Source organism: Mytilus californianus, unplaced genomic scaffold (genome assembly GCF_021869535.1).
Source record: "Mytilus californianus isolate M0D057914Y unplaced genomic scaffold, xbMytCali1.0.p SCAF_7, whole genome shotgun sequence".
NCBI lineage: Eukaryota > Metazoa > Mollusca > Bivalvia > Mytilida > Mytilidae > Mytilus > Mytilus californianus.
Genome location: NW_026262723.1, coordinates 112,085,731 through 112,111,135, shown reverse-complemented (window position 1 = coordinate 112,111,135; position 25,405 = coordinate 112,085,731). Strand labels below are relative to the sequence as shown.

General features: G+C 32.4%; 1 protein-coding gene across 1 annotated transcript; it reads left to right on the top strand.

Annotated features, from left to right (window-relative positions):
- The first annotated feature begins 104 nt into the window (after positions 1 to 104).
- LOC127708017 (kinetochore protein Nuf2-like) lies at positions 105 to 24,920 on the top strand. The gene is made up of 12 exons (XM_052212807.1): positions 105 to 161; positions 4,061 to 4,178; positions 4,718 to 4,792; positions 6,541 to 6,620; positions 6,909 to 6,970; positions 12,062 to 12,159; positions 12,642 to 12,752; positions 14,054 to 14,173; positions 17,356 to 17,618; positions 20,264 to 20,455; positions 21,975 to 22,137; positions 23,877 to 24,920. Exons 2-12 carry the CDS (start codon positions 4,062 to 4,064, stop codon positions 23,961 to 23,963), a joined length of 1,368 nt encoding a protein of 455 aa, XP_052068767.1. The 5' UTR covers positions 105 to 161; position 4,061; the 3' UTR covers positions 23,964 to 24,920.
- Positions 24,921 to 25,405: the final 485 nt, after the last annotated feature.

Sequence of the window (25,405 nt, the reverse complement as noted above, 5' to 3'; positions counted from 1 at the left end):
AATATTTGGGCACTACATTAATAGAAGTTTTTTATTACACAATTCATTATATTGTGTAAGCCATTGATATAAAATTCGTTTTACAATATTCATATATTATTTTTACCGGAAGTAATATATTTGGCGGATGATTTAAAAAATTGTCAACATTCTTCTACCAGGTAAAACTATTCGCAGTGTCGGGAAACGTAGCAAGTTCTCTGTATGCTGTTTACGTTTAAAACCATTCCCAATATACAATCTGCCAGTCAACTCAACAAGCAATTGGGGCATAGACCCCCCTTTTTCTAATTCCCTTTTTTGTATAATTTAATATATCAACTCAAAAAAGTCTTACCTATTTGTTTCTGTTTGTGGATTGTGTGTACAATCATTCAACTATCCAGAGATTTCAAAATTTCACTTCTCTAAATATTTTGTCAAGTCTTATTATGGATGACAGAGGAATATGTCATTCACATGAGCTGTAGGAATCCCTGATATCTCGGCCTATATCAAAATCGGACTATAACAAACTCGGCCTATAACATAATCGGCCTCACAAAATCGGACTATAACAAACTCGGACTACTAGAAGAATATAAGTATGATGTTGGATGTTGTTTTCTTTATTGGAAATTAATTATCAATACTTAATTTGCAATTAATTATGATTTACAATTAATTAAATAATCATTTTGAACATTTTAGAAGCGAGTAATATAAATTGCGTTAACAAGATATGTATTAAATGAAAAGTAGTAATAAATTCATTTAATAATGAAAATCTAGCACTTATTTGTCTTTTCTGTATTATTATTTGTATGTCCCTCTCATTAAGGTCTTTCCTTTCACTATAAGGAAAGACTTTACTGTATTTCTTCTGATTATTATTATTATTATTATTATTATTCTCTCCGTCAAACTTTCAACGACATTTCCCAACAAAAGTACTCGACATGTTGAAATGATATTAGGTATCTTTTATCATACGCATATCTTATATGATTGAACTGGGAATATGACATCATGCCACGTGTATCGTTGACACCTTTTTAATTACCTGAATTTAAACTAACAACTGGCACATGTACTGTTGACACCTATTTAATCACCCAAAGTGAGAACAAAACTACCTGTAATTACATAAAATTGTAATTAACTAAATATTGAATAACTTTGCAGTAGCAGCTTGTGTATAACAATAGATGTAATAGCCATTATGTCTATGGTATAACTGACGGTTTTTTTTTGGTTTTTTTTTTAGTTTGATTACAATTCTTATGTAATTATAAGACAGTGTAGTGAATTATATGTTTCTGATCATACTTTTATTGGTAACGGTTGAATCCCAGCGGTTTGTGAGAAAAAGAAATCTCTGTTGTTTTTTCAATTTTACTCCACATCTATTTTGAGAAATATGTATAATAAATGTTTGCGTCAGCTTGCCTTTCTAAAAACATTGTATCTGTTTGATGTGACAATTTAATTTTAAATATAATTACTTTTCCATTAATAAAGAATTACAGATAAGTGAAATTGTAAAGAACCTATTCACTGTCAATCAAATTTCTCTTTGTTTGTATACTAATAATGAACATCAAGGATTAAACACAATACAAACATGCACACACGCCAATCATTAAAACATCTTTTGTCAATAAACATAACAAACGAGAAAATCTCAATAAAATTTCAAATAGAAGTAAATTATCCTCATTCAAAAATATCAAATTCAACTCATATAACACATATTTTAATGATGGATCTACATCTATTTTAATACATTTCTATATATTGTTTTTTTTTAAATATTTATCATTTTCTCATAAATTCGTATATAATTTTTTTATATATAAAGTTGTTTTTTTTTAAAGTCAGAAAAAAAAAGTTAACAACACAATCTACTAATCGTAGTCCGAGTTTGTTCAATATATTTCTGCATATAAATAGTGGTAGGCTGAGTTTGTTATAGTCCGAGTTTGTGATAGTCCGATTTTGTGATAGGCCGATTTTGTTTTAGTCCGAGTTATCCAGCAGCGATCTGTAGACTGTAGTCTTGTAGATACTGTAGACTTCAAATGCACATTTATTATGCATGTATGTATGCTACGTAGAAGCCTCCTTTCACTGGGAGCACAACCAAGAGTTGTGGTGTAAAGGAGGACATTTAGCACACTAAATAGGTAGATTTTATTTAAATGTGAGCATTTGCCCAGTGATCGGGAAGGACGTGCGTAATAATAGCAACATGCGGTATGACTGATTACCCAAAAAACGTAATTAACCATCATTCATGATATAATTTTTTATAAACAACTTTAAATTTGTGAAAATTGGCTAGTACAGGCGAGAATTCTTCTCTAATTATAATCTTTTAAGTAAGCTTGCTATAATTTCGATTGAAAAACCCAAAAGCCTTTTTATGAATAGTATAGTATTTGTCTCCATAAAAGGGGCTTAACTGTCTTTCTCAATTTTTTTGGTCTTTGGCTCGTTTTGACATTTTGTAAACATGCCTTCAGCGAATTGTTGTTGTGTCTTATCAATTAACATTGCTCTCTACTGTTATTCTTGTCATCGTGATGAAGTAATAATAATACAAGTGCAGAGGAAATGCCAGAAACGTCCTCTAATACGGAACGTCTGGAATAAGTTTGGTATCGACGAAGACCCAAATTGAATGTAAAAAAAACCCATGAACATGAACAAGGGAACAGTACCAGTTTTAACATTGTAAATAAAGGTTATCGTAAATATTGCCTGGTTTGGAAGAAGTTATTGTATATTCATTGAAATTGAAATTACAAAATCACAGGAACAATATCCATGGTATTAGTTAGAATCATACTTGTAAGTACAGTGAAATATACACTTTTTTTATTTGTTTTTATTGTAAATGAATGGCCCACTCATTTGACAACATGGTCCATTAATTCTAAAAATGGCCCATTGAATTTTTTTTGGGGGGGCCCTGTGCCCATAGAGAAAAAATCCTTCCAGATCACTGTTTGCCTACCCAGTTCCCCAGCCTGGCTGTGACTGGACTTTCATTTTTTGTACTTCCAGAAAGTTGGCCTTCCCAAAAACATGAATAAATACAATGCAATAAAACATTCAAACACACCCACTCACCTGGTTCGTTCATCCTCAAAACATAAAAAGTGCAAAATATATACAAAATAAGAGAAAAGCTCACCCGGATGCCGCACGAATGCCATAGCAACGAACAGTGGCGTAACAATGTATTAGTTTGTGATTAGGTCTAGTTCATGGTGAACCACTAGTGGTAGGTCAATGATATTTGCAGTTGTATTAGCATTGGCACATCTTATTACCATGGAGATTATTTGGCACCGCCCCCTCAGTCAAGGTCTATTGACTTTGAAACTTTGCTTCATTTAATTACATGTATTAGTTTGTGATTAGGTCAGTTTATGGGGAACCACTAGTGGTAGGTCAATGATATTTGGTATGCAGTTGTATAAGCATTGGCACATCTCATTTCCATGGAGATTATTTGGTCCCGCCCCCTCATTCATGGTCTATTGACTTTGAAACTTTTGCTTCGTTTACATGTATTAGTTTGTGATTAGATCAGTTTAAGATGAACCGCTAATGTTATGTCAATGATATTTGGTATGCAAATGTATTGGCATTTGCAAGTATCGTTTCCATGGATTATATAGCCCCACCCCCTCCTCATGGTTCATTGACTTTGAAACTTTTACATAGTTTACAAGTCAATGTTTGTGTTTAGGTTTTTTGAAAGGGAACGACTTATGATAAGTCTATGGTATTTGGTATGCAGTTGTATTAGCATTGGCACATCTCATTTCCATGGAGATTGTTTTGCCATGTACCTTCAGTCATGGTTCATTGACTTTGAATATTTGCATAACTTACATGTTAAAGTATTGCTATTTAAATTTTCAACATTTGCATTATCAAAAGTACAAAAAGGCGAGACATATCTCTGTGTTAACAGTTTATTTACATAATGGATTAGTGATGAACGATCATAATCTGTCTTAGAAATTTAACATTTCTACAGAATATTATCCCTATAATTTTTTTACAGAATGGCTGGTGATGAACAATCATTTCAGTTTCCTCCTCTAGAAATACATGAGATTGTTCGTCAACTCAGAAGTATTGGCAACATTTTAACTGAGGAAAATGACTTCAAAAGACCAGATGTAAGTTAAGCAATTAACATGAATGTAATTTTGAAATTTTCAGTGATTTGGAAGTGACCTTACAGGAAACATATTTCAAGGGTGGATATATAGAGCCAACAGAAATAACATCCACAAAAACATATATAGCCAATAGAAGTAACCTCCACAAAACACATTATAGCTAACATACATTTTGTAAGTAACCTCCGCAAAACACATTATAGCTAATAGAAATTACCTCAATAAAATATATTTTAGCCAATAGATATAGCCTCTACAAAACATATAATATAAAGCCAATAGAAATAACCTCCACAAAACAGATTATAGCCAATAGAAATAACCTCCACAAAACATAACAGAAAAAAAGTATAAAAAAAAAACAACACTTAGAAGAGAGTCAGAATTTCTGCAGATGACCTTCTTGTCTACATGTATTACCCACTGGTAAAATCAAATACAAATGTACATGTAGTTTTAATTTAACAAAATGGATGTGTACTTAACTACTGACATTGTTTTCTTCTTAAGGTCAAATATCGAATTTTGCTTTGTAGCCTAACAGATGGGCAAAGCTTTACCCACAGATTCTAGAAGCTTTAACAGGTGTACCATATGAAAGTATGTTACAGGTAATTAAGTATGAATAAATATGACAGACTCCTATTAAATATACATTAAAGTTGAAATTAAGGCATGCAAGGTATTTGTGAGTGGATGTATTTTTTCATAGTGAAGGTCAGAAAAGATCACTTTTTACCCATCAGTGACACAAGTCAAGTTTATATTAAGATCAAGATTTTTGTCTCGCCTTGACGGAGTCAAAAAGTGAGACATAGGTATGCTGTTTCCGGCAGCGGCGTCAACAATGTATTAGTTTGTGATTAGGTCTAGTTCATGGTGAACGACTAGTGGTAGGTCAATGATATTTGGTATGCAGTTGAATTAGCATTGGCACATCTCATTACCATGGAGATTATTTGGCCCCACCCCCTCAGTCAAGGTCTATTGACTTTGAAACTTTTCATAGTTTACATGTATAAGTTTGTGATTAGGGCAATTTATTGGGAACCACTAGTGGTAGGTCAATGATATTTGGTATGCAGTTGTATAAGCATTGGCATATCTCATTTCCATGGAGATTATTTGACTCCGCCCCCTTAGTCATGGTCTATAGACTTTGAAAATTTTGCTAAGTTAACATGTATTAGTTTGTGATTAGGTCAGTTCAAGGGGAACCATTAGTGGTAGGCCAATGTTCATTGGTGTTCAGTTGTATAAGCATTAGCACATCTCATTTCCATGGAGAATATTTGGCCCCGCCCCCTCAGTCATGGTCTATTTACTTTGAAACTTTTGCTTAGTTTACATGTATTAGTTTGTGATTAGATCAGTTTAAGATGAACTGCTAATGTTAAGTCAATGATATTTGGTATGCAAATTTATTGGCATTTGCAAGTATCGTTTCCATGGAGATTATATAGCCCCACCCCTGATCATGGTTCATTGACTTTGAAACTTTTACATAGTTTACAAGTTAATGTTTGTGTTTAGGTTTGTTTAAAGGGAATGACTCATAATAAGTCAATGGTATTTGGTATGCAGTTGTATTAGCATTGGCACATCTCATTCCATGGTGATTGTATAGCCATGTACCTTCAGTCATGGTTCATCGACTTTGAATATTTGCATAACTTACATGTTAAAGTATTGCTATTTTAATTTCAACATTTGCATTATCAAAATTACAAAAAGGCGAGACATATCTCTGTGATAACAGTTCATTAAAATTAAACACATGAAATGGATGATGATGATGATGGGTGGCTGCTTCACATTCAACAGCAAATTAAATGCATATTCATATATTCATATTCATGTTAATGTAATATAAATATTAATCCTACTTTGTACTAGACTGACAAGCTGAGCTGGATTTTTAATGTGCTAATTCACAAGGCAACAGTCTGCAAGAAGACATGTCATCCTACCTGGACACATTATTCTCCAAGCAGAGCAGTCTGTGCTCTTACTCCTTAATGCCCCTTGCTTAGTGAAGAAGCAGCAAATGCCAATTTTAATGTCTTTTTAACCAACTACCTCCGGTCTGGTGGCGGACACACAAAAAGGATAGAAATATCTTGTCATACCTTTTTATGTAGACAATTGTCTGTACTGATAGACACTGTGTTGAAATCTAGATGTTTTTGGTTCTTTTTTGGTTGTTATTTTATTAATATTCATCCCTTTTCTCTGGAGATCATTATTGACTTTACTGTTCCTCTGTGTATTTTTAAGTCTCCTTATAGAGTGTGTTTATGTAAAGTTGTCTGTTTTACAATGTATATATTTTTTTATTTGAAATTCTGTATTTTTTCAGAATTCCTTAAATTTTGCATCATTTGAATATCCAGAACTTTCAGAGGAATCAATCCCAGCATTTGTACTATCTCTAGCATTGTAAGTACATTGAAGTACAGTTTTAGTTGTATATATATATATATGTGTTAATTTCTCAACAATGTAAGGATATATAAGAAAAAACATGAAAAATACAATGTACTTCTGTGTGTCCCACTTACCAGTAATTTGGAAAGGGATTGTCACACAGGTACAATCAAGTTTAGATATGTTGTAAGAATTTGTCTGCATGAGGTTATGTGCTGTAACCATATCAATTGATGCCACTGCTACAATCAAAAATGTAGAAAGTGTTAATCCATCAGAACTGTGTTGATCTCATTTCAGATCTAGAGTATTAGGATCATGTGGAATAAAGAACTTCAGTATAGCAGATATACATGAACCAAGTAAGAGTTGTTGGTTATATGTGTTAATTATCTTTTCTGTTCAGATGTCATGTTATATGTGTTAATTATCTTTTCTGTTCAGATGTCATGTTATATGTGTGTATTGTCTATTCTGTTAAGATATCATGTTATATGTGTTTATTGTCTATTCTGTTAAGATGTCATGTTATGTGTGTGTATTGTCTATTCTGTTAAGATGTCATGTTATATGTGTGTATTGTCTATTCTGTTGAGATGTCATGTTATATGTGTGCATTGTCTATTCTGTTAAGATGTCATGTTATGTGTGTGTATTGTCTATTCTGTTAAGATGTCATGTTATGTGTGTGTATTGTCTATTCTGTTAAGATGTCATGTTATATGTGTGTAGTGTCTATTCTGTTCAGATGTCATGTTATATGTGTTTATTGTCTATTATGTCATGTTATATGTGTGTCTATCTCTTCTTTTTTCAATATTTTATTGTTCATCTGTATAATAAATGTGAATCCTCTAATTTCCAATATCTGTTCACTCTTTTTAAACTGTTACATTTGTGTTAAGAGGTTAGAAGAATTCCAGTAGGTGATCTATAGTTGTTAATTTCTATGTTATTTGATGTCTTGTAGAGAGTTGTCTCATTGGCAATAGTATCACACCTTTTTAGCTCACCTGGCCCGAAGGGCTAAGTTAGCTTTTCTCATCACTTGGCATCCATCGTTGTTGCCGTCCGTTGTTAACTTTTACAAAAATCTTCTCCTCTGAAAGTACTGAGACAAATTTTACCAAACTTGGTCACAATCATCATTAGGGTATCTAGTTTAAAAAATGTGTCCGATGACCCCGCCTGCCAACCAACATGGCTGACATGGCTAAAAATAGAACATAGGGGGTAAAATGCAGTTCTGAAACTAAAGCATTTAGAGAAAATCTGACATGGAGTAAAAATGTTCATCAGGTGAAGATCTATCTGCACTGAAATTTTCAGACGAATCAGACAACCCCTGATTTGGTAATTTTAAGGAAATTTTGCAGTTTTTTGTTATTATCTTACTTAGAAACTGTGAGATTGAGGAGGATTTGCAGTGCTGTTGTTAACTTTTTATTGTTCTGTAATTGTAGAAACTTCAAGATTGAGGAGGATTTGTAGTACTGTTGTTAACTTTATATTGTTTTGTAATTGTAGAAACTTCAAGATTGAGCAGGATTTGCAGTGCTGTTGTTAACTTTATATTGTTTTGTAATTGTAGAAACTTCAAGATTGAGCAGGATTTGCAGTGCTGTTGTTAACTTTATATTGTTTTGTAATTGTAGAAACTTCAAGATTGAGCAGGATTTGTAGTGCTGTTGTTAACTTTATATTGTTTTGTAATTGTAGAAACTTCAAGATTGAGGAGGATTTGCAGTGCTGTTGTTAACTTTATATTGTTTTGTAATTGTAGAAACTTCAAGATTGAGCAGGATTTGCAGTGCTGTTGTTAACTTTATATTGTTTTGTAATTGTAGAAACTTCAAGATTGAGGAGGATTTGTAGTACTGTTGTATACTTTATATTGTTTTTCAATTGTAGAAACTTCAAGATTGAGGAGGATTTGTAGTGCTGTTGTTTACTTTATATTGTTCTGTAATTGTAGAAACTTCAGGATTGAGGAGGATTTGCAGTGCTGTTGTTAACTTTATATTGTTTTGTAATTATAGAAACTGCAAGATTGAGGAGGATTTGTAGTACTGTTGTTAACTTTATATTGTTTTGTAATTGTAGAAACTTCAAGATTGAGGAGGATTTGTAGTACTGTTGTTAACTTTATATTGTTTTGTAATTGTAGAAACTTCAAGATTGAGGAGGATTTGCAGTGCTGTTGTTAACTTTATATTGTTTTGTAATTGTAGAAACTTCAAGATTGAGCAGGATTTGCAGTGCTGTTGTTAACTTTATATTGTTTTGTAATTGTAGAAACTTCAAGATTGAGGAGGATTTGTAGTACTGTTGTTAACTTTATATTGTTTTGTAATTGTAGACACTTCAAGATTGAGGAGGATTTGCAGTGCTGTTGTTAACTTTATATTGTTTTGTAATTGTAGAAACTTCAAGATTGAGGAGGATTTGCAGTGCTGTTAACTTTATATTGTTTTGTAATTGTAGAAACTTCAAGATTGAGGAGGATTTGCAGTGCTGTTAACTTTATATTGTTCTGTAATTGTAGAAACTTCAAGATTGAGGAGGATTTGTAGTACTGTTGTTAACTTTATATTGTTCTGTAATTGTAGAAACTTCAAGATTGAGGAGGATTTGCAGTGCTGTTAACTTTATATTGTTTTGTAATTGTAGAAACTTCAAGATTGAGGAGGATTTGCAGTGCTGTTAACTTTATATTGTTTTGTAATTGTAGAAACTTCAAGATTGAGCAGGATTTGCAGTGCTGTTGTTAACTTTATATTGTTTTGTAATTGTAGAAACTTCAGGATTGAGGAGGATTTGTAGTACTGTTGTTAACTTTATATTGTTTTGTAATTGTAGAAACTTCAAGATTGAGCAGGATTTGCAGTGCTGTTGTTAACTTTATATTGTTTTGTAATTGTAGAAACTTCAGGATTGAGGAGGATTTGTAGTACTGTTGTTAACTTTGTATTGTTCTGTAATTGTAGAAACTTCAAGATTGAGGAGGATTTGCAGTGCTGTTGTTAACTTTATATTGTTTTGTAATTGTAGAAACTTCAAGATTGAGGAGGATTTGCAGTGCTGTTAACTTTATATTGTTTTGTAATTATAGAAACTGCAAGATTGAGGAGGATTTGTAGTACTGTTGTTAACTTTATATTGTTTTGTAATTGTAGAAACTTCAAGATTGAGGAGGATTTGCAGTGCTGTTAACTTTATATTGTTTTGTAATTATAGAAACTGCAAGATTGAGGAGGATTTGTAGTACTGTTGTTAACTTTATATTGTTTTGTAATTGTAGAAACTTCAAGATTGAGGAGGATTTGCAGTGCTGTTAACTTTATATTGTTTTGTAATTATAGAAACTGCAAGATTGAGGAGGATTTGTAGTACTGTTGTTAACTTTATATTGTTTTGTAATTGTAGAAACTTCAAGATTGAGGAGGATTTGTAGTACTGTTGTTAACTTTGTATTGTTCTGTAATTGTAGAAACTTCAAGATTGAGGAGGATTTGCAGTGCTGTTAACTTTATATTGTTTTGTAATTATAGAAACTGCAAGATTGAGGAGGATTTGTAGTACTGTTGTTAACTTTATATTGTTTTGTAATTGTAGAAACTTCAAGATTGAGGAGGATTTGTAGTACTGTTGTTAACTTTATATTGTTTTGTAATTGTAGAAACTTCAAGATTGAGGAGGATTTGCAGTGCTGTTGTTAACTTTATATTGTTTTGTAATTGTAGAAACTTCAAGATTGAGGAGGATTTGTAGTACTGTTGTTAACTTTATATTGTTTTGTAATTGTAGAAACTTCAAGATTGAGGAGGATTTGTAGTACTGTTGTTAACTTTATATTGTTTTGTAATTGTAGAAACTTCAAGATTGAGGAGGATTTGCAGTGCTGTTGTTAACTTTATATTGTTTTGTAATTGTAGAAACTTCAAGATTGAGCAGGATTTGCAGTGCTGTTGTTAACTTTATATTGTTTTGTAATTGTAGAAACTTCAAGATTGAGGAGGATTTGTAGTACTGTTGTTAACTTTATATTGTTTTGTAATTGTAGACACTTCAAGATTGAGGAGGATTTGCAGTGCTGTTAACTTTATATTGTTTTGTAATTGTAGAAACTTCAGGATTGAGGAGGATTTGCAGTGCTGTTAACTTTATATTGTTTTGTAATTGTAGAAACTTCAAGATTGAGGAGGATTTGCAGTGCTGTTAACTTTATATTGTTTTGTAATTATAGAAACTGCAAGATTGAGGAGGATTTGTAGTACTGTTGTTAACTTTATATTGTTTTGTAATTGTAGAAACTTCAAGATTGAGGAGGATTTGTAGTACTGTTGTTAACTTTATATTGTTTTGTAATTGTAGAAACTTCAAGATTGAGGAGGATTTGCAGTGCTGTTGTTAACTTTATATTGTTTTGTAATTGTAGAAACTTCAAGATTGAGGAGGATTTGTAGTACTGTTGTTAACTTTATATTGTTTTGTAATTGTAGAAACTTCAAGATTGAGGAGGATTTGTAGTACTGTTGTTAACTTTATATTGTTTTGTAATTGTAGAAACTTCAAGATTGAGGAGGATTTGCAGTGCTGTTGTTAACTTTATATTGTTTTGTAATTGTAGAAACTTCAAGATTGAGGAGGATTTGCAGTGCTGTTAACTTTATATTGTTTTGTAATTGTAGAAACTTCAGGATTGAGGAGGATTTGCAGTGCTGTTGTTTACTTTATATTGTTTTGTAATTGTAGAAACTGCAAGATTGAGGAGGATTTGCAGTGCTGTTGTTAACTTTATATTGTTTTGTAATTGTAGAAACTTCAAGATTGAGGAGGATTTGCAGTGCTGTTGTTAACTTTATATTGTTTTGTAATTGTAGAAACTTCAAGATTGAGGAGGATTTGCAGTGCTGTTGTTAACTTTATATTGTTTTGTAATTGTAGAAACTTCAAGATTGAGGAGGATTTGCAGTGCTGTTGTTAACTTTATATTGTTTTGTAATTGTAGAAACTTCAAGATTGAGGAGGATTTGCAGTGCTGTTAACTTTATATTGTTTTGTAATTGTAGAAACTTCAGGATTGAGGAGGATTTGCAGTGCTGTTGTTAACTTTATATTGTTTTTTAATTGTAGAAACTGCAAGATTGAGGAGGATTTGCAGTGCTGTTGTTAACTTTATATTGTTTTGTAATTGTAGAAACTTCAAGATTGAGGAGGATTTGCAGTGCTGTTGTTAACTTTATATTGTTTTGTAATTGTAGAAACTTCAAGATTGAGGAGGATTTGCAGTGCTGTTAACTTTATATTGTTTTGTAATTGTAGAAACTTCAGGATTGAGGAGGATTTGCAGTGCTGTTGTTAACTTTATATTGTTTTGTAATTGTAGAAACTGCAAGATTGAGGAGGATTTGCAGTGCTGTTGTTAACTTTATATTGTTTTGTAATTGTAGAAACTTCAAGATTGAGGAGGATTTGCAGTGCTGTTGTTAACTTTATATTGTTTAAAGGACAACAGTGTGATGTGTACAGAAATCTACGAGAGGAAACTGTAAGTCTTTCACTACCTTTGTTTAATAAACAATACAAAAATCTAGCGCTAAACCCTATTGAAGGACGATGTATTTGTCTCACAATTATGTTGATTTTATTTGTTAATGTCTATGAGGTATATAGTCTTTTCACTTTAATTCAGAAGTACTTTGCTATGTCACATTGACATTTTTATAAACATTAACGAATAAATACACAATAAGGGAGATAAATTTCTTATGTAATTGATATTTGTTAGACTAATTTGTTGTAAACATTTTAAGATTCATAATTCTCAATATTCTTAAATAAAAGGGCGGAAGAAGCAGTCCTATTTTAGCTTTGTCTTTTTTGCGAAACCCAGGTATAAAAGAAATTTACTGTTTAAATGTTTTTTAAAGTGTGTATACCAGCAATCAATATTTATGCTGGTGTTAAGGTTTTAAGATTTAATATAAATAATGCTAGACATTTGGATTTACTTTATATTTATTTTCTCAGGAAAGTTCTGTTAAAGAGTTTGAACATGTGGTGAAGATGAACGATGAACTAAAAATGAAAATTAATGCTATAAAATCTGTTAGAGCTGAGCAAGAACCAGAAATAATCAGGGTAAGTTAAATTTCTTAGGGAAGACTTCATTATACCGACACTATGAAGTAGCCGAGGGGATATAAAGTTTCTGACCCATCACTCTGTCAGTCCATTTCATTTTTAGGATGCTTACTCAAATACTTTATGTCGGACTGCAACCATATATGTATATATAGTCACATATAATAAGAAGAAGATCCCTGTTGATTTTGACATCACCTTGCTAAAGTTGAAGTTCGTAGTTACTAAAAATAGGCTTTAATTTGTGCAGAAAAGTTGTTTCTCAATTCTAAATCACATATTACATATGGGATTGCAACTTTACTTGAGTAAATGTTCACATATATGAAAGGAAGATCCCTATTCATTTTGAGATCAATACCGAAAAGGTCATGGTAAAAGTTACTAAATACAATATGAAATTTGTGAAATAATTTGAACCACAAATGGTAAGTCAAGGATATTTGGTAGGCAGTTGTATGACCGTTTGCACATTTCATTTGTTTTCATCTTTTAAACATTCGCATTAAACCATTAAAATTACACATAGTCCAGAGATGTCACCATGTCAACAGATTTTGACATTTTCCATTAATTGCTTTGTTATACCCAAGAGGGGGTATCTCTGATCACCAGTTCCCCTAATTCTAGTTTGTATAATCAAACTCACATTTTTCACCTCACAGGACTTTTACAATATGTACATACATAGAAAAATTATGCACCTGGTATTATGTAATTATGTTTGGAAGATTTTCTACTTTTTGTTCATGTTACAAGTTCAATAGTACTTAACTTTCTCTGATTATTTTATTGATATACTCCTTATAAAAGCAAGGAGATATTTTATGACAGCCAATGAGATAAATATCAATCAAAGAACAAAGGATAAGGATGTAACCAACTACAGGTTGATGTTAGGCCTTCAACAATGAGCAAAAATCTATACCGTACAGCATTCTAGAAAAGGCTATGGATAATGGAACATGAAACAATACAACATAGAAAACTAGCAGCCTGATTTGAGCTAATATCAGTAAACAAGAAACAATTACGACAGACAGCAACATATGACAAACACTGTATAACAGTTGCCTGGGTTGGAACTGGTACAAAAAGAATGTGATGGGTTTAAAATACAAATATATATATATATTATATTGGAAGACAGGTTAGAAGAAGCGGTGTTATTTGTTTCTGGATTCTGTTTCTTTATAATGGTTTATCTTTATAAGCATTATTATTTATTGAATAATATATGTTTTAAACCAAAATTTAGAATTGACATAATGTAGGACTATAAGTTTTAAATATTTTAGGTACAACAAGACATACAGGCCAGAACTGTTACCATGAATGAAATGGACAAAGTTAAGAATGAGAAACTAAAGGGCATTAGTGAAATAAAGGAGGCTGTAGCAGAGAAACAAGCAAATACTGTATGTATCAGTTTATACTTACCGTACATCGAAAGGGTGCAAGTAATATTTAGCAATTACTTTGAAACCTATATCTGACAGCGAGTCATCCCATTGCTCCCAGCCTAATTTTTTTCTCGCCTTGGCGGAGTCAAAAAGCAAGATATAGGTATGCTGTTTCCGGCGTCGGTGGCAGAGTCAACAATGTATTAGTTTGTAATTAGGTCTAGTTTATGGTGAACCACTAGTGGTAGGTCAATGATATTTGGTATGCAGTTCTATTAGAATTGGCACATCTTATAACCATGGAGATTATTTGGCCCCGTCCCCTCAGTCATGGTCTATTGACTTTGAAACTTGGCTTAGTTTACATGTATTAGTTTGTGATTAGGTCAGTTTATAGGGAACTACTAATGGTAGGTCAATGATATTTGGTATGCAGTTGTATAAGCATTGGCATATCTCATTTCCTTGGAGATTATTTGGCCCCGCCCCCTCAGTCATGGTCTATTGACCTTGAAACTTGGCTTTGTTTACATGTATTAGTTTGTGATAAGGTCAGTTTATAGGGAACTACTAATGGTAGGTCAATGATATTTGGTATGCAGTTGTATAAGCATTGGCATATCTCATTTCCATGGAGATTATTTGGCCCTGCCACTCAGTCATGGTCTATTGACTTTGAAACTTTTGCTTAGTTTACATGTATTAGTTTGTGATTAGGTCAGTTTGTGGGGAACCACTAGTGGTAGGTCAATGATATTTGGTATGCAGTTGTATAAGCATTGGCATATCTCATTTCCATGGAGATTATTTGGCTCCGCCCCCTTAGTCATGGTTTATTGACTTCGAAAATTTTGCTTAGTTTATATGTATTAGTTTGTGATTAGATCAGTTTAAGATGAACCGCTTCTGTTAAGTCAATGATATTTGGTATGCAAATTTATTGGCATTTGCAAGTCTTATTTCCATGGAGATTATAAAGCCCCACCCCCTCATCATGGTTCATTGACTGAAACTTTTACAGAGTTTACAAGTTAATGTTTGTGTTTAGGTTTGTTTAAAGGGAAGGACTTATGATACATCAATGGTATTTGGTATGCAGTTGTATTAACATTGGCACATCTCATTTCCATGGAGATTGTTCAGCCATGTACCTTCAGTCATGGTTCATCGACTTTGAATATTTGCATTATTTACATGTTAAAGTATTGCTATTTTAATTTCAATTGATCATTTGCATTATCAAAATTACAAAAAGGCGAGACATATCTCTGTGATAACAGTTTATTATGTATTAGTTTATGATTAGGTCAGTTTTAGGGGAACCGTTAGTGGTAGGTCAATGATAATTGGTATGCAGTTATATAAGCGTTAGCACATCTCATTTCCATGGAAAAATTGGTTTACATGTATTAGTTTGTGATTAGGTCAGTTTAAGATGAACCACTAATGTTATGTCATTGATATTTGGTATGCAAATGTATTGGCATTTGCAAGTTCATTTCCATGGAAATTATAAGTTTCATTTCCATGGAGATTATATAACCCCACCCCCTCATTATGGTTTATTGACTTTGAAACTTTAACATAGTTTACAAGTTACTGTTTGTGTTTAGGTTTGTTTAAAGGGAACGACGTATGAAAAGTCAATGGTATTTGGTATGCAGTTGTATTAGCATTGGCACATCTGATTTCCATAGAGATTGTTTAGCCCTGTACCTTCAGTCTTGGTTCATTGACATTGAATATCTGCATTTAACTTACATGTTAAATTATTGCTTTTTTATTTTCACAGTTGCATTATCAAAATATCAAATAGGCGAGACATATCTCTGTGTTAACAGTTTATTTAACAACTGATACTGCTTTATATTTTTTATATTTATAACTATCATATAACACATTTATTAGAAATGCTCAAAGCCAAGTATTTTTTTAATATCCGAGGCAGAGGACATAACTGTGTTACAAAATTATTGTTATAATTAATAAGAAGGAATAATTTTTTTGATTAATTCCTAAATCCATGAAATCAGGTGGATTTCTTGCTGTTTAGCATTTAGTGGCAAATTAAATGCAAATTGCAGACCAGAGCATGTTCTGGCAACATTAAGGGTTCAAATTTGACTGTTTAACCCTTTCGCTTCAGCTGACAATGAGTCCCGATTTACCAGGATCTGAATACCTCTTTTATATTTCCCGCTGAAAAACATTGCGACCACAAGTTATCTTTCCTTGTTTAATACCCAGATGAAAGTGTAAACATGGCGCTTCCGTTTGTTGAAACCTGTTTCAAAATCAGATGAAATTTACGGATTTTACTGGAATTTGAAATAAAGGAACATTTTTTTTTAAAGAATTTGGAAGAATTGAAGCCTGACTAGTATACTTTTTTTACATAAAATGCTGTTTTATGTACAAAATACTTGGAATGGACATCGCTCAGTGAAAGGAATTTGTACAACCTCGTTAAAATTTTCAAACTTTTGCCGTTCTGGGTTAGAAAATTACGATTTTGGGTCAAAAAGTTGAATTTCATGAATTACATCTAATTTAATGCCAAAAATTTGCAAATTTTGATTTTTTCTGACAAAAAATTTATCAAAACATTAACAAAATTGTGTCCATGGTGTAAGTGAATAAAATAATGACATAAATAACTACAGACAAGTTTTTATTGATATTTAATATGAAGATCTCCCACTTGTGTCACAATAGCCAGGGAAGCCATCGTCTCAGAGTACCTTCTGTCAGGGCCGCTATCGGTGAAAGGGTTAAAGTTGATATGAATATGAAGCCTGCAGGATTTTTAACATGTCAGATAGCAAGGTATTAAAAGGCAAGAATACCAATAACCTTACTTTAGCACATTATTCTGACTCCTTCTTCTAAATGCTGCCTTCTTAGTGGAGAAGTACAACCTCCTTCATCTGAGGCAAACACAAGACCACTAAGCAATTCTCAATAAAATGAAATATGGATGCCATTGATAAACTTGTAGTTAGTAATTTAAAACATAGATACAAAAAGAATATATACATTACATTGAAAAAAATGTAATCATATTTTGTTTGTGTCCTTGGGAATATAAATACAAAATTAAGAGTATTCTTGTAGACTTGAAATAGATGCAGTTATAGTCATAACTGAACAGTACAACAGTCAATCTGTTTATCAGTAACTTGTTTTTACTCTTTCAGGAAAAGATAAGGGTAATGACACTTAAAACAAAAGAAGAAATGGACAGATTATCACAGAAAATTGTGCAGTCACCTGAGAGAGTGAGAGAAGGTCAGGAAAATATGAAACAACAACTGGTCAACATGAAATGTGGAATGGATAAGAAATGGGAATCATTAGAAGAAATGAGACAAAGATTGGAGACTGTGATTCAGGGCACTACAACAGTGGATAAAATGTTAAAGTTATTGACAGACTTAAAGAATGACAAAGACAAGGAAAGGTAAGTGTAAACAAATGAACCCATGTTGGGAATCAGTAATAACAATCTACGTTGGGAATCAGTATTTCAGATAAAGGTCCATATTTTACTCTCAGCATTTCATTTTTTCTATTTCAGTATTTCCCAGCGTTTTACATTAGTATAATTATCAGAAATATTCAGAAGATATACTTAATAAGAACAATATTAAGGACTGTTGTATACATTGCATGATATCCCATGTACCTTCTTGTATAAAACCCTTGTTGTTTTATGAGGTTGTGTGTGAATGGATCAATTTCTCATTGCCAGTCATACCAAATCTCCTTATTTTATGTACAGTGAAACCTGGGAAAACCAAAGACCGATAAAACTAAATTACAGTTTAAAACCGAAACAATTTTCAAAGTCCCATGAAATTTCCCTGTCAATTAATATTAATCTAACCCGAACGAACCGAACCATGCCAATACCGAATTCTGAATGATTTTTTAAGGTTCATTAGTGAATGTGTATTTAAAAATAACCTGTCAAAATCGATCTGTAACAATCAAAGCAAAAGGTATTTTTAATGATTTGCATGAGTGAATAAACAAACACAGGCTGACAGAGGATCCCCGAGAGTATTTGAGGTTTAATTAAATGGTGAGTGGTTTTTATAAACTAATTAGCTTGTTTGTGTACCTGTATGGAGTGTTATAATATAAACTCCTTAGAAGAAACATAAAATTGATCAAAATGATACTCATCCCCCATTGCCGAAAAAGGCAAGAAAGGAACTTTCCCTTGAATAAAAATTGGAATTAATAAAATGTATGTGATTCAAATATGGACTTCCACAAACTGACAACTGCCATTCTGTACCTAACCTGGGTAAATAAATTAACGTTCTAAGAGCCATTCACTGGCCATGGATTGAGAAGTCTTGAAACAAAACAAAATCATTGACTTTTGAATCATGTTTTCGTGATACAGGATTCCCTTTAGAGGCCCTATCAAATGCAGACTATTCTGAAGACCTGGATGATGATGTTCCCTTAGCTATTCAGTTAAGATTAAGTAAGAGAACTTGTGTGTACAGATAATTGAAACAGACTGAATCGTCATTTGATAGTGATTGGGAATTTGAATTGGATAGTGAATATACAGATGACAACATCATTATGAAAAGCAATCTCGCTACATGTGAGACAACATTGAACGATGATTTCTCTTTACAATGAGTAGGAGCGTGTTTGACGAAATGGCATCCGATTATAAAAAATGTTACTATGTCTTTCTTCATCTATTTGATATTTACATCTAAGTCAACAGTAAAATATATTCTCATCTGTTGCAGACATGTGACAGAGTTGTCAAGCCACAACTGGAGATTTGGAAATTTTCAGCTGGAGTTTGGGCTTCATAACTGGAGATTTTTTATCGACCTATTTATCGACGTATGCAATGGTTTTTTGTGTGTTTAAACTGCATATCTTCTTTTTAGTTTGTTAAAAGAACAATAATTCCATACCTTTCAACAACTCCATATCCATTTTTACTTGATAAAAATAGAAGATAAGGGGTTTCAAATATTTATTCATTATATATAATTCAAGATAAAGCGATCAGCCATCATACAGAGTTGGCAAAAAGTACCCCTGATTCAGCTACATTGTCAACTTTGGTACTACTACTGAACATGCTTGTAACAGAAGGTGTTAATTGATAGAGTTGTAGGCTTGCTGGTGGGTAGCTGTCCCCATAAGTTTGGTCAAATCATTAGGGCCACCACAGTCAGCTTTGCATGAAGTGTAGTAAGCATGGTCTTGACCCTTGGTACTGGATCTGCATCATTTGAAATCAGATCTCCAGGCAGAGTTGAATTTGGCTAGATACTTGGTCTTCTTTTATTTGCTGCTGGGGTATTTGGTGATATAAAAATACGGTTTGCATTTTGTCAAATTCTAAAATTTTAGAATAGTCCAAGACAACTGTACTTATATAGGTATTCCATTGGCTTGGATAGAAAACAAGCCATAAATATCATATTTGAGTTGATTTCATTTGTCTTTGAGGTTCAGTAAACGTTCCATGTTTTCAACAGCATCAAATTAAATTGTTGTTTATACAACTTGTACAATTTAATCCTCAGGCTAATTTTACCTATTTTAACTTTTGACACAAAATCCATTACAGGAAACTTCCGTTTTTCTCGGACTTTTCCCATATCAATTTCGAGTTTCTCGGACTTTTTCTCTGTCCGTATCGATTTTGTAAACAAAAATGTCTAATGAAAATTTTACGAGGTTGACATTTTCAAAAAGCGGAAGATTTCAAATTTTAACGGGAGGGACGGAAGAGGGTCTGAAATGCGGGAGATTTTGACTCCCGCCGGAAGAATCACATGTATGCTGTTGTGTCACCTGGTGTCCTTTCAAATAATTTGAAACTACAAGTATCCACTTCTGCTTACCTCTACAATCCAGACACCTGTGAAAATGGAACAAAACACAAAAGTCTGAAGGGTGTACAGTTTTGTATTATGTATCTGAAAGTTGATTTCTTTCCTGGTATCTTGGCTCCATGAACAAGTTTGCTTAAGAAATGCAGGATAAATGAGCTGTTTTTTTTAACCAAGGTCTAGTTTATATTATTTATTATGTTTACGCCTTAATTCATTTCAGTGAAATTTCCAATGAAATAAATCATATCGTAGAAAAAAGTCAAGAACAAAGAATAACATTGACACATTTACGTGCCAAGAAAGATCAATTACAACAAATAATGAATGGAAAGTTAGAAAAACGGGACAAGCTAGCCTTACAACATCAAAATAAACAACAAAGTCTGACAGAGGCTGTTAATTCTCTACAACAGTAAGTACTTTGCTAGCATCCCAACATCAAAATAAACAACAAAATCTGACAGAGGCTGTTAATTCACTACAACAGTAAGTACTTGACTAGCCTTACAACATCAAAATAAACAAAGTCTGACAGAGGCTGTTAATTCTCTACAACAGTAAGTACTCTGCTAGCATCCCAACATCAAAATAAACAAAGTCTGACAGAGGCTGTTAATTCACTACAACAGTAAGTACTCTGCTAGCATCCCAACATCAAAATAAACAAAGTCTGACAGAGGCTGTTAATTCTCTACAACAGTAAGTACTCTGCTAGCATCCCAACATCAAAATAAACAACAAAGTCTGACAGAGGCTGTTTATTCACTACAACAGTAAGTACTCTGCTAGCCTTACTATCTGGCATGGTTCATCTGACCGTGATCTTATTTTCATCGAACATTGATAATGTTAAGTTTATGTGATACTTGTAGTAAAACCTTCATATACTTTCCACATGAATTCAATGATAAGTAAAACAGGCGAGACATTTCAGCGTGAGCACTCTTGTTCTAACATAGTGTGCTTCAATTTACACCAATTTTATAAGAAATATTGGTTAAAACATGAAATGAATGCTGTTAGTTGACAAATCCTCTTTATTTCAACGATTTCTGACACATCTTTGACCATATTAAATGATACATTAAGGAAGCACCACATTTCAGTTTCATCAGCATAGTTGGGATTTTTCTATTAATGTTTTGTTCCCAAAATTAATGACTAAAATGGGATGTTTTGTATATATTGCATTTGAATGGTGATAACTGTTTTTCAGTGAAGCCAAGCTTATAAACAATACAGCTATATCCTCAAAGGAGCACACACAATGGCACAAATGGAGCCATGCATGATTTGCAAAATAGTCCACACAAATTGAATTTAACCATAGGAGAAATATGTTTTTAACAACTTGTTTGCAATAGATATGGCTTGCTTTCAACTCTCCTTGTTTGATTTCAACAGTAATAATATCTTGAGTTATCATATGATATCAAGTTCTCACACGTTATGAAACCTATTGTCTTTCTGCATTGACATTTGTAGAGATTCATAATATGCATTATTGACACATGACCTTAAATCTTAACCAGTGGCAACACAGTATGGTCAGTTTGAAAATATCAGGGTCCTCACAATATATGAAGTCTTAACACTTCATTAATGGCTTCTAGTTTTCAAAATGCCTGCGCTAAGTAACAAGTCAGCAATCTAATTGTTCTATCTATTGACATGGTTATTTTATTGCCAGTGTGTTTGCAATTGTGTTTTAAAGTAACTTTAAAGTTAATATTTCCTTTTTCTTTACAAATTCCATAGGCTCAATTGCAATTCACAGGAAATTTGTGACGTGATTTGTGCAGAAAAATGGAGTACCCTTAATACTATTGTAGACCATATTCCACTTTTCCTTCACAAATTCATTTTACTCTCAAAGCCTTTTGTTTACAAAGATAATAATGTGTTATACTTTTTACGTTGTATGATTTTAGACAGAAAGAATTTTTCCGACAAAGATTTGATACGGATGAAGCACAAAAATCTGGTATAAGAAAACAAGAACAACAAATTATAGACAGTATTAATGAAGAATACAGAAAATTTGAGAGAAAGAAAGAAATAATAATGAGCCTGTATCATCAAATTTTAGAGAGGGTAAGATAATCCTATTAATAAAGGGGTGTCTAACAATGACTACTGACGAGAGTTTGGTTGAGACTAATTTTTTCCAAAGTTTTTGTCGAGCCTGCGACTTTTGTTGCTGAAAGCTCGACATAGGGATAGTGATCCGGCGGCATCGGTGTTAGTTAACTTCTTAAAAGCTTTGTATTTTAGAAGGTGGAAGACCTGGATGCTTCATACTTTGTTTATAGATGCCTTATGTTACGAAGTTTTCGTCTGTCACACGTCCATTGTCCATGACCTCATTTTCATGGTTCAGTGACTACTTGAAAAAAAAGTTAAGATTTTTTGTAATGTTAATTTCTCTCTTATAATGAGTAATAGGATAACTATATTTGGTATGTGCGTACCTTGCAAGGTCCTCATGCCCGTCAGACTGTTTTCACTTGACCTCAACCTCATTTCATGGATCAGTGAACAAGGTTAAGTTTTGGTGGTCAAGTCCATATCTCAGATACTAGAAGCAATAGGTCTAGCATATTAGGTGTATGGAAGGACTGTATGGTGTACATGTCCAACTGGCTGGTGTCACCTGACCTTGACCTCATTTTCATGGTTCAGTGGTTATAGTTAACTTTTTGTGTTTTGGTCTGTTTTTCTTATACTGTATGCAATAGGTCTACTATATTTGGTTTATGGAATGATTGTAAGGTGTACATGTCTAGCTGGCAGGTGTCTTCTGACCTTGACCTCATTTTCATGCTTCAGTGGTCAATCTTAAATTTTTGAGTTTTGGTCTTTTTCTAATACTATATGCAATAGGTCAACTATATTTGGTGTATGGAAATATTTTATGATGTACATGTCATTTTGGCTGGTTTTATTTGACTTTGACCTCATTTTCACGGTTCATAGCTCAGTGTTAAGTTTTTGTGTTTTGGTCTGTTTTTCTATTACTATAAGCAATAGGTCAACTATATTTGTTGTATGGAAGGATTGCAAGCTGTACATGTCTGCCTGGCATGGTTCATCTGACCTTGATCTCATTTTCATGGTTCATTAGTCAATGTTTAGTTTTCTTGGTTAACTATATTTAGGGTATTGAATGATTGTAAGGTGTACATGTATTTCTTGTTTGGTTTATATGACCTTGACCTCATTTTCTTGGATCATGTTAAGTTTATGTGATAGTTGTAGTAAAGCTTTATATTTAGAACTATCAACATAATATCAATGATTAGTAAAGAAGGCGAGACATTTCAGCGTGTGCACTCTTGTTTAATTTTTATTCAAAGTTGGTTGTACGTTGTATCTTAAATAACATATTTTTATGAGTTGCAATGCAAAATTTTATGTTTTTATATGAGTTGTTTTATTATTTTACCTACCAACATAAGGACATGGTTGCATATGTAGCTAAATCAAAAATTTTAAAAACTGCTATCCACAAATCAGCAGGGTTCAAAATATGTTGGGGCACAATGTCCTAAGACTCATAAACATTCAGATTCACTCCTTTGAAGTATGTAGATATATCCTGTCAGGTTCTGACTATGTAAATAACATAATTTTATGAAAATTTATTAACAAAATGATCTGTTTAACACTTAGGGGTAATATACTTATGTAATAGTTCCAGGTCAGTGAAGTCACATGTTATAAATATTGTTTAAGAAATAATTCTTTCCTGCAATGCTTTATGCTTATTTTAATATGGGTAGGCATTATATTTGTTATGACAAATTTTTAATAAGTTGTAATTATGTTTTCAGATTGACAATAACCATAAAGAATTAGGAAGTGGATGGGAAGCTTTATGTGAAGTAATGCACAAAGTTATAAAGCAACTGGACAACTGACAGTAGATTTGATGGAATTATGTTTTGAGATGACAATAAGCATAAAGAACTGGAAAGCTTTAATAGGTGTCATGCACAAAGTTTTAAAGCAACAGGACAACTGATAGTAGACTTGTTCATTGTATTTATTTGATGTAATTATGTTTTGAGATGACAATAACCATAAAGAATTGGGAAGCTGTAGTGGGTGTCAAGCACCAAGTTTACAGCAACTGGACAAATAACAGTAGACTTATTCAATGAATATATTTCATTGAATTGTGCAATTATTATGTTTTGGAAATGTTATTGTTTATATTTTAATGATAACACAGCAATAGCTGTAGAGTATCATAAAAGGCCCATTCTTTGTATGTAATAACCACTGCCAAATCTCAAAGAAATTTAGAAATAGAAGTCTGATAATTGGCAATTTGAAAAATTGTATAATGTTTTTGGAAAGAAACATTTTGAATTTATTTTGAGGATAAAGAAAAAAATATTAGCAAAAAAAGATAAGAATTTCATGATATTCAGTTAAGCGGTACGTTCGTTGTAACTCATACCATATTTTCCCATTTGACCAATTGTTAGTGCCAATAACCTCTTATGAGCATAAATGCAACTGCTAAAAATGAATTTAGTCTTCAAAACTGATTTTTATACTTAGAAATGTAAATATAGAACTGCTGAAACAACACCTCCTAAATGTCTTGGTGTAAGGTTCCCTTAAGTGGATACTGATAGTATGCAGGTTTGTCAAATAAAAATAATTAACTACCCCTAAATTGGCAACGACACTGTAACTTTTATTAGCCTACATATTTCACCGATTAGACTGGTGACTTAAAGACGATGATACAGAAGGGTGATGGTATCATGTATGTGATGTCATAACTGCATTATCTTGTTTGTGTTGTTATATGTATTTTATATGTTATACAATGAAAATAAAAAAATAAAAATTCAGAATTCATCCATTATTGTCTGTCAATCTTCTTTATCTCGAATAAATATAAAATCTTTGGAAGGTAAATGTATAAATAAAACCATAAGTAATATGTTTGGGAGGATATAAATTTCAGTGTAAAGTTTCTATATTAATTTTTTCTAATTTAAACCACACTTTTAAGGCAATTCCGTACCATTTTGATTACTTTGCAAACATGTGATTATGCTATTTTATAAATATAGCAGGTGCATCCCCCAACTGGGTTCAATTAAAAACATCTAATGCCAAGGTCAGCCTCAATTGATGAATTTGAATGATAGGTACATTGATAATGTCCTTTGAGAATAGCATAATCAGCAACTATGTCCAAAACAAAATCAAGATTTTTAGAGCTGTGCACAGGATTATATCAATGAAAATAATATCTTTCAAAACTTTTGTGCTGAAACTAAGAATTCAGCATTATAAAATAAGAAATTACATTATTACACCAGAAACATGACATATATCC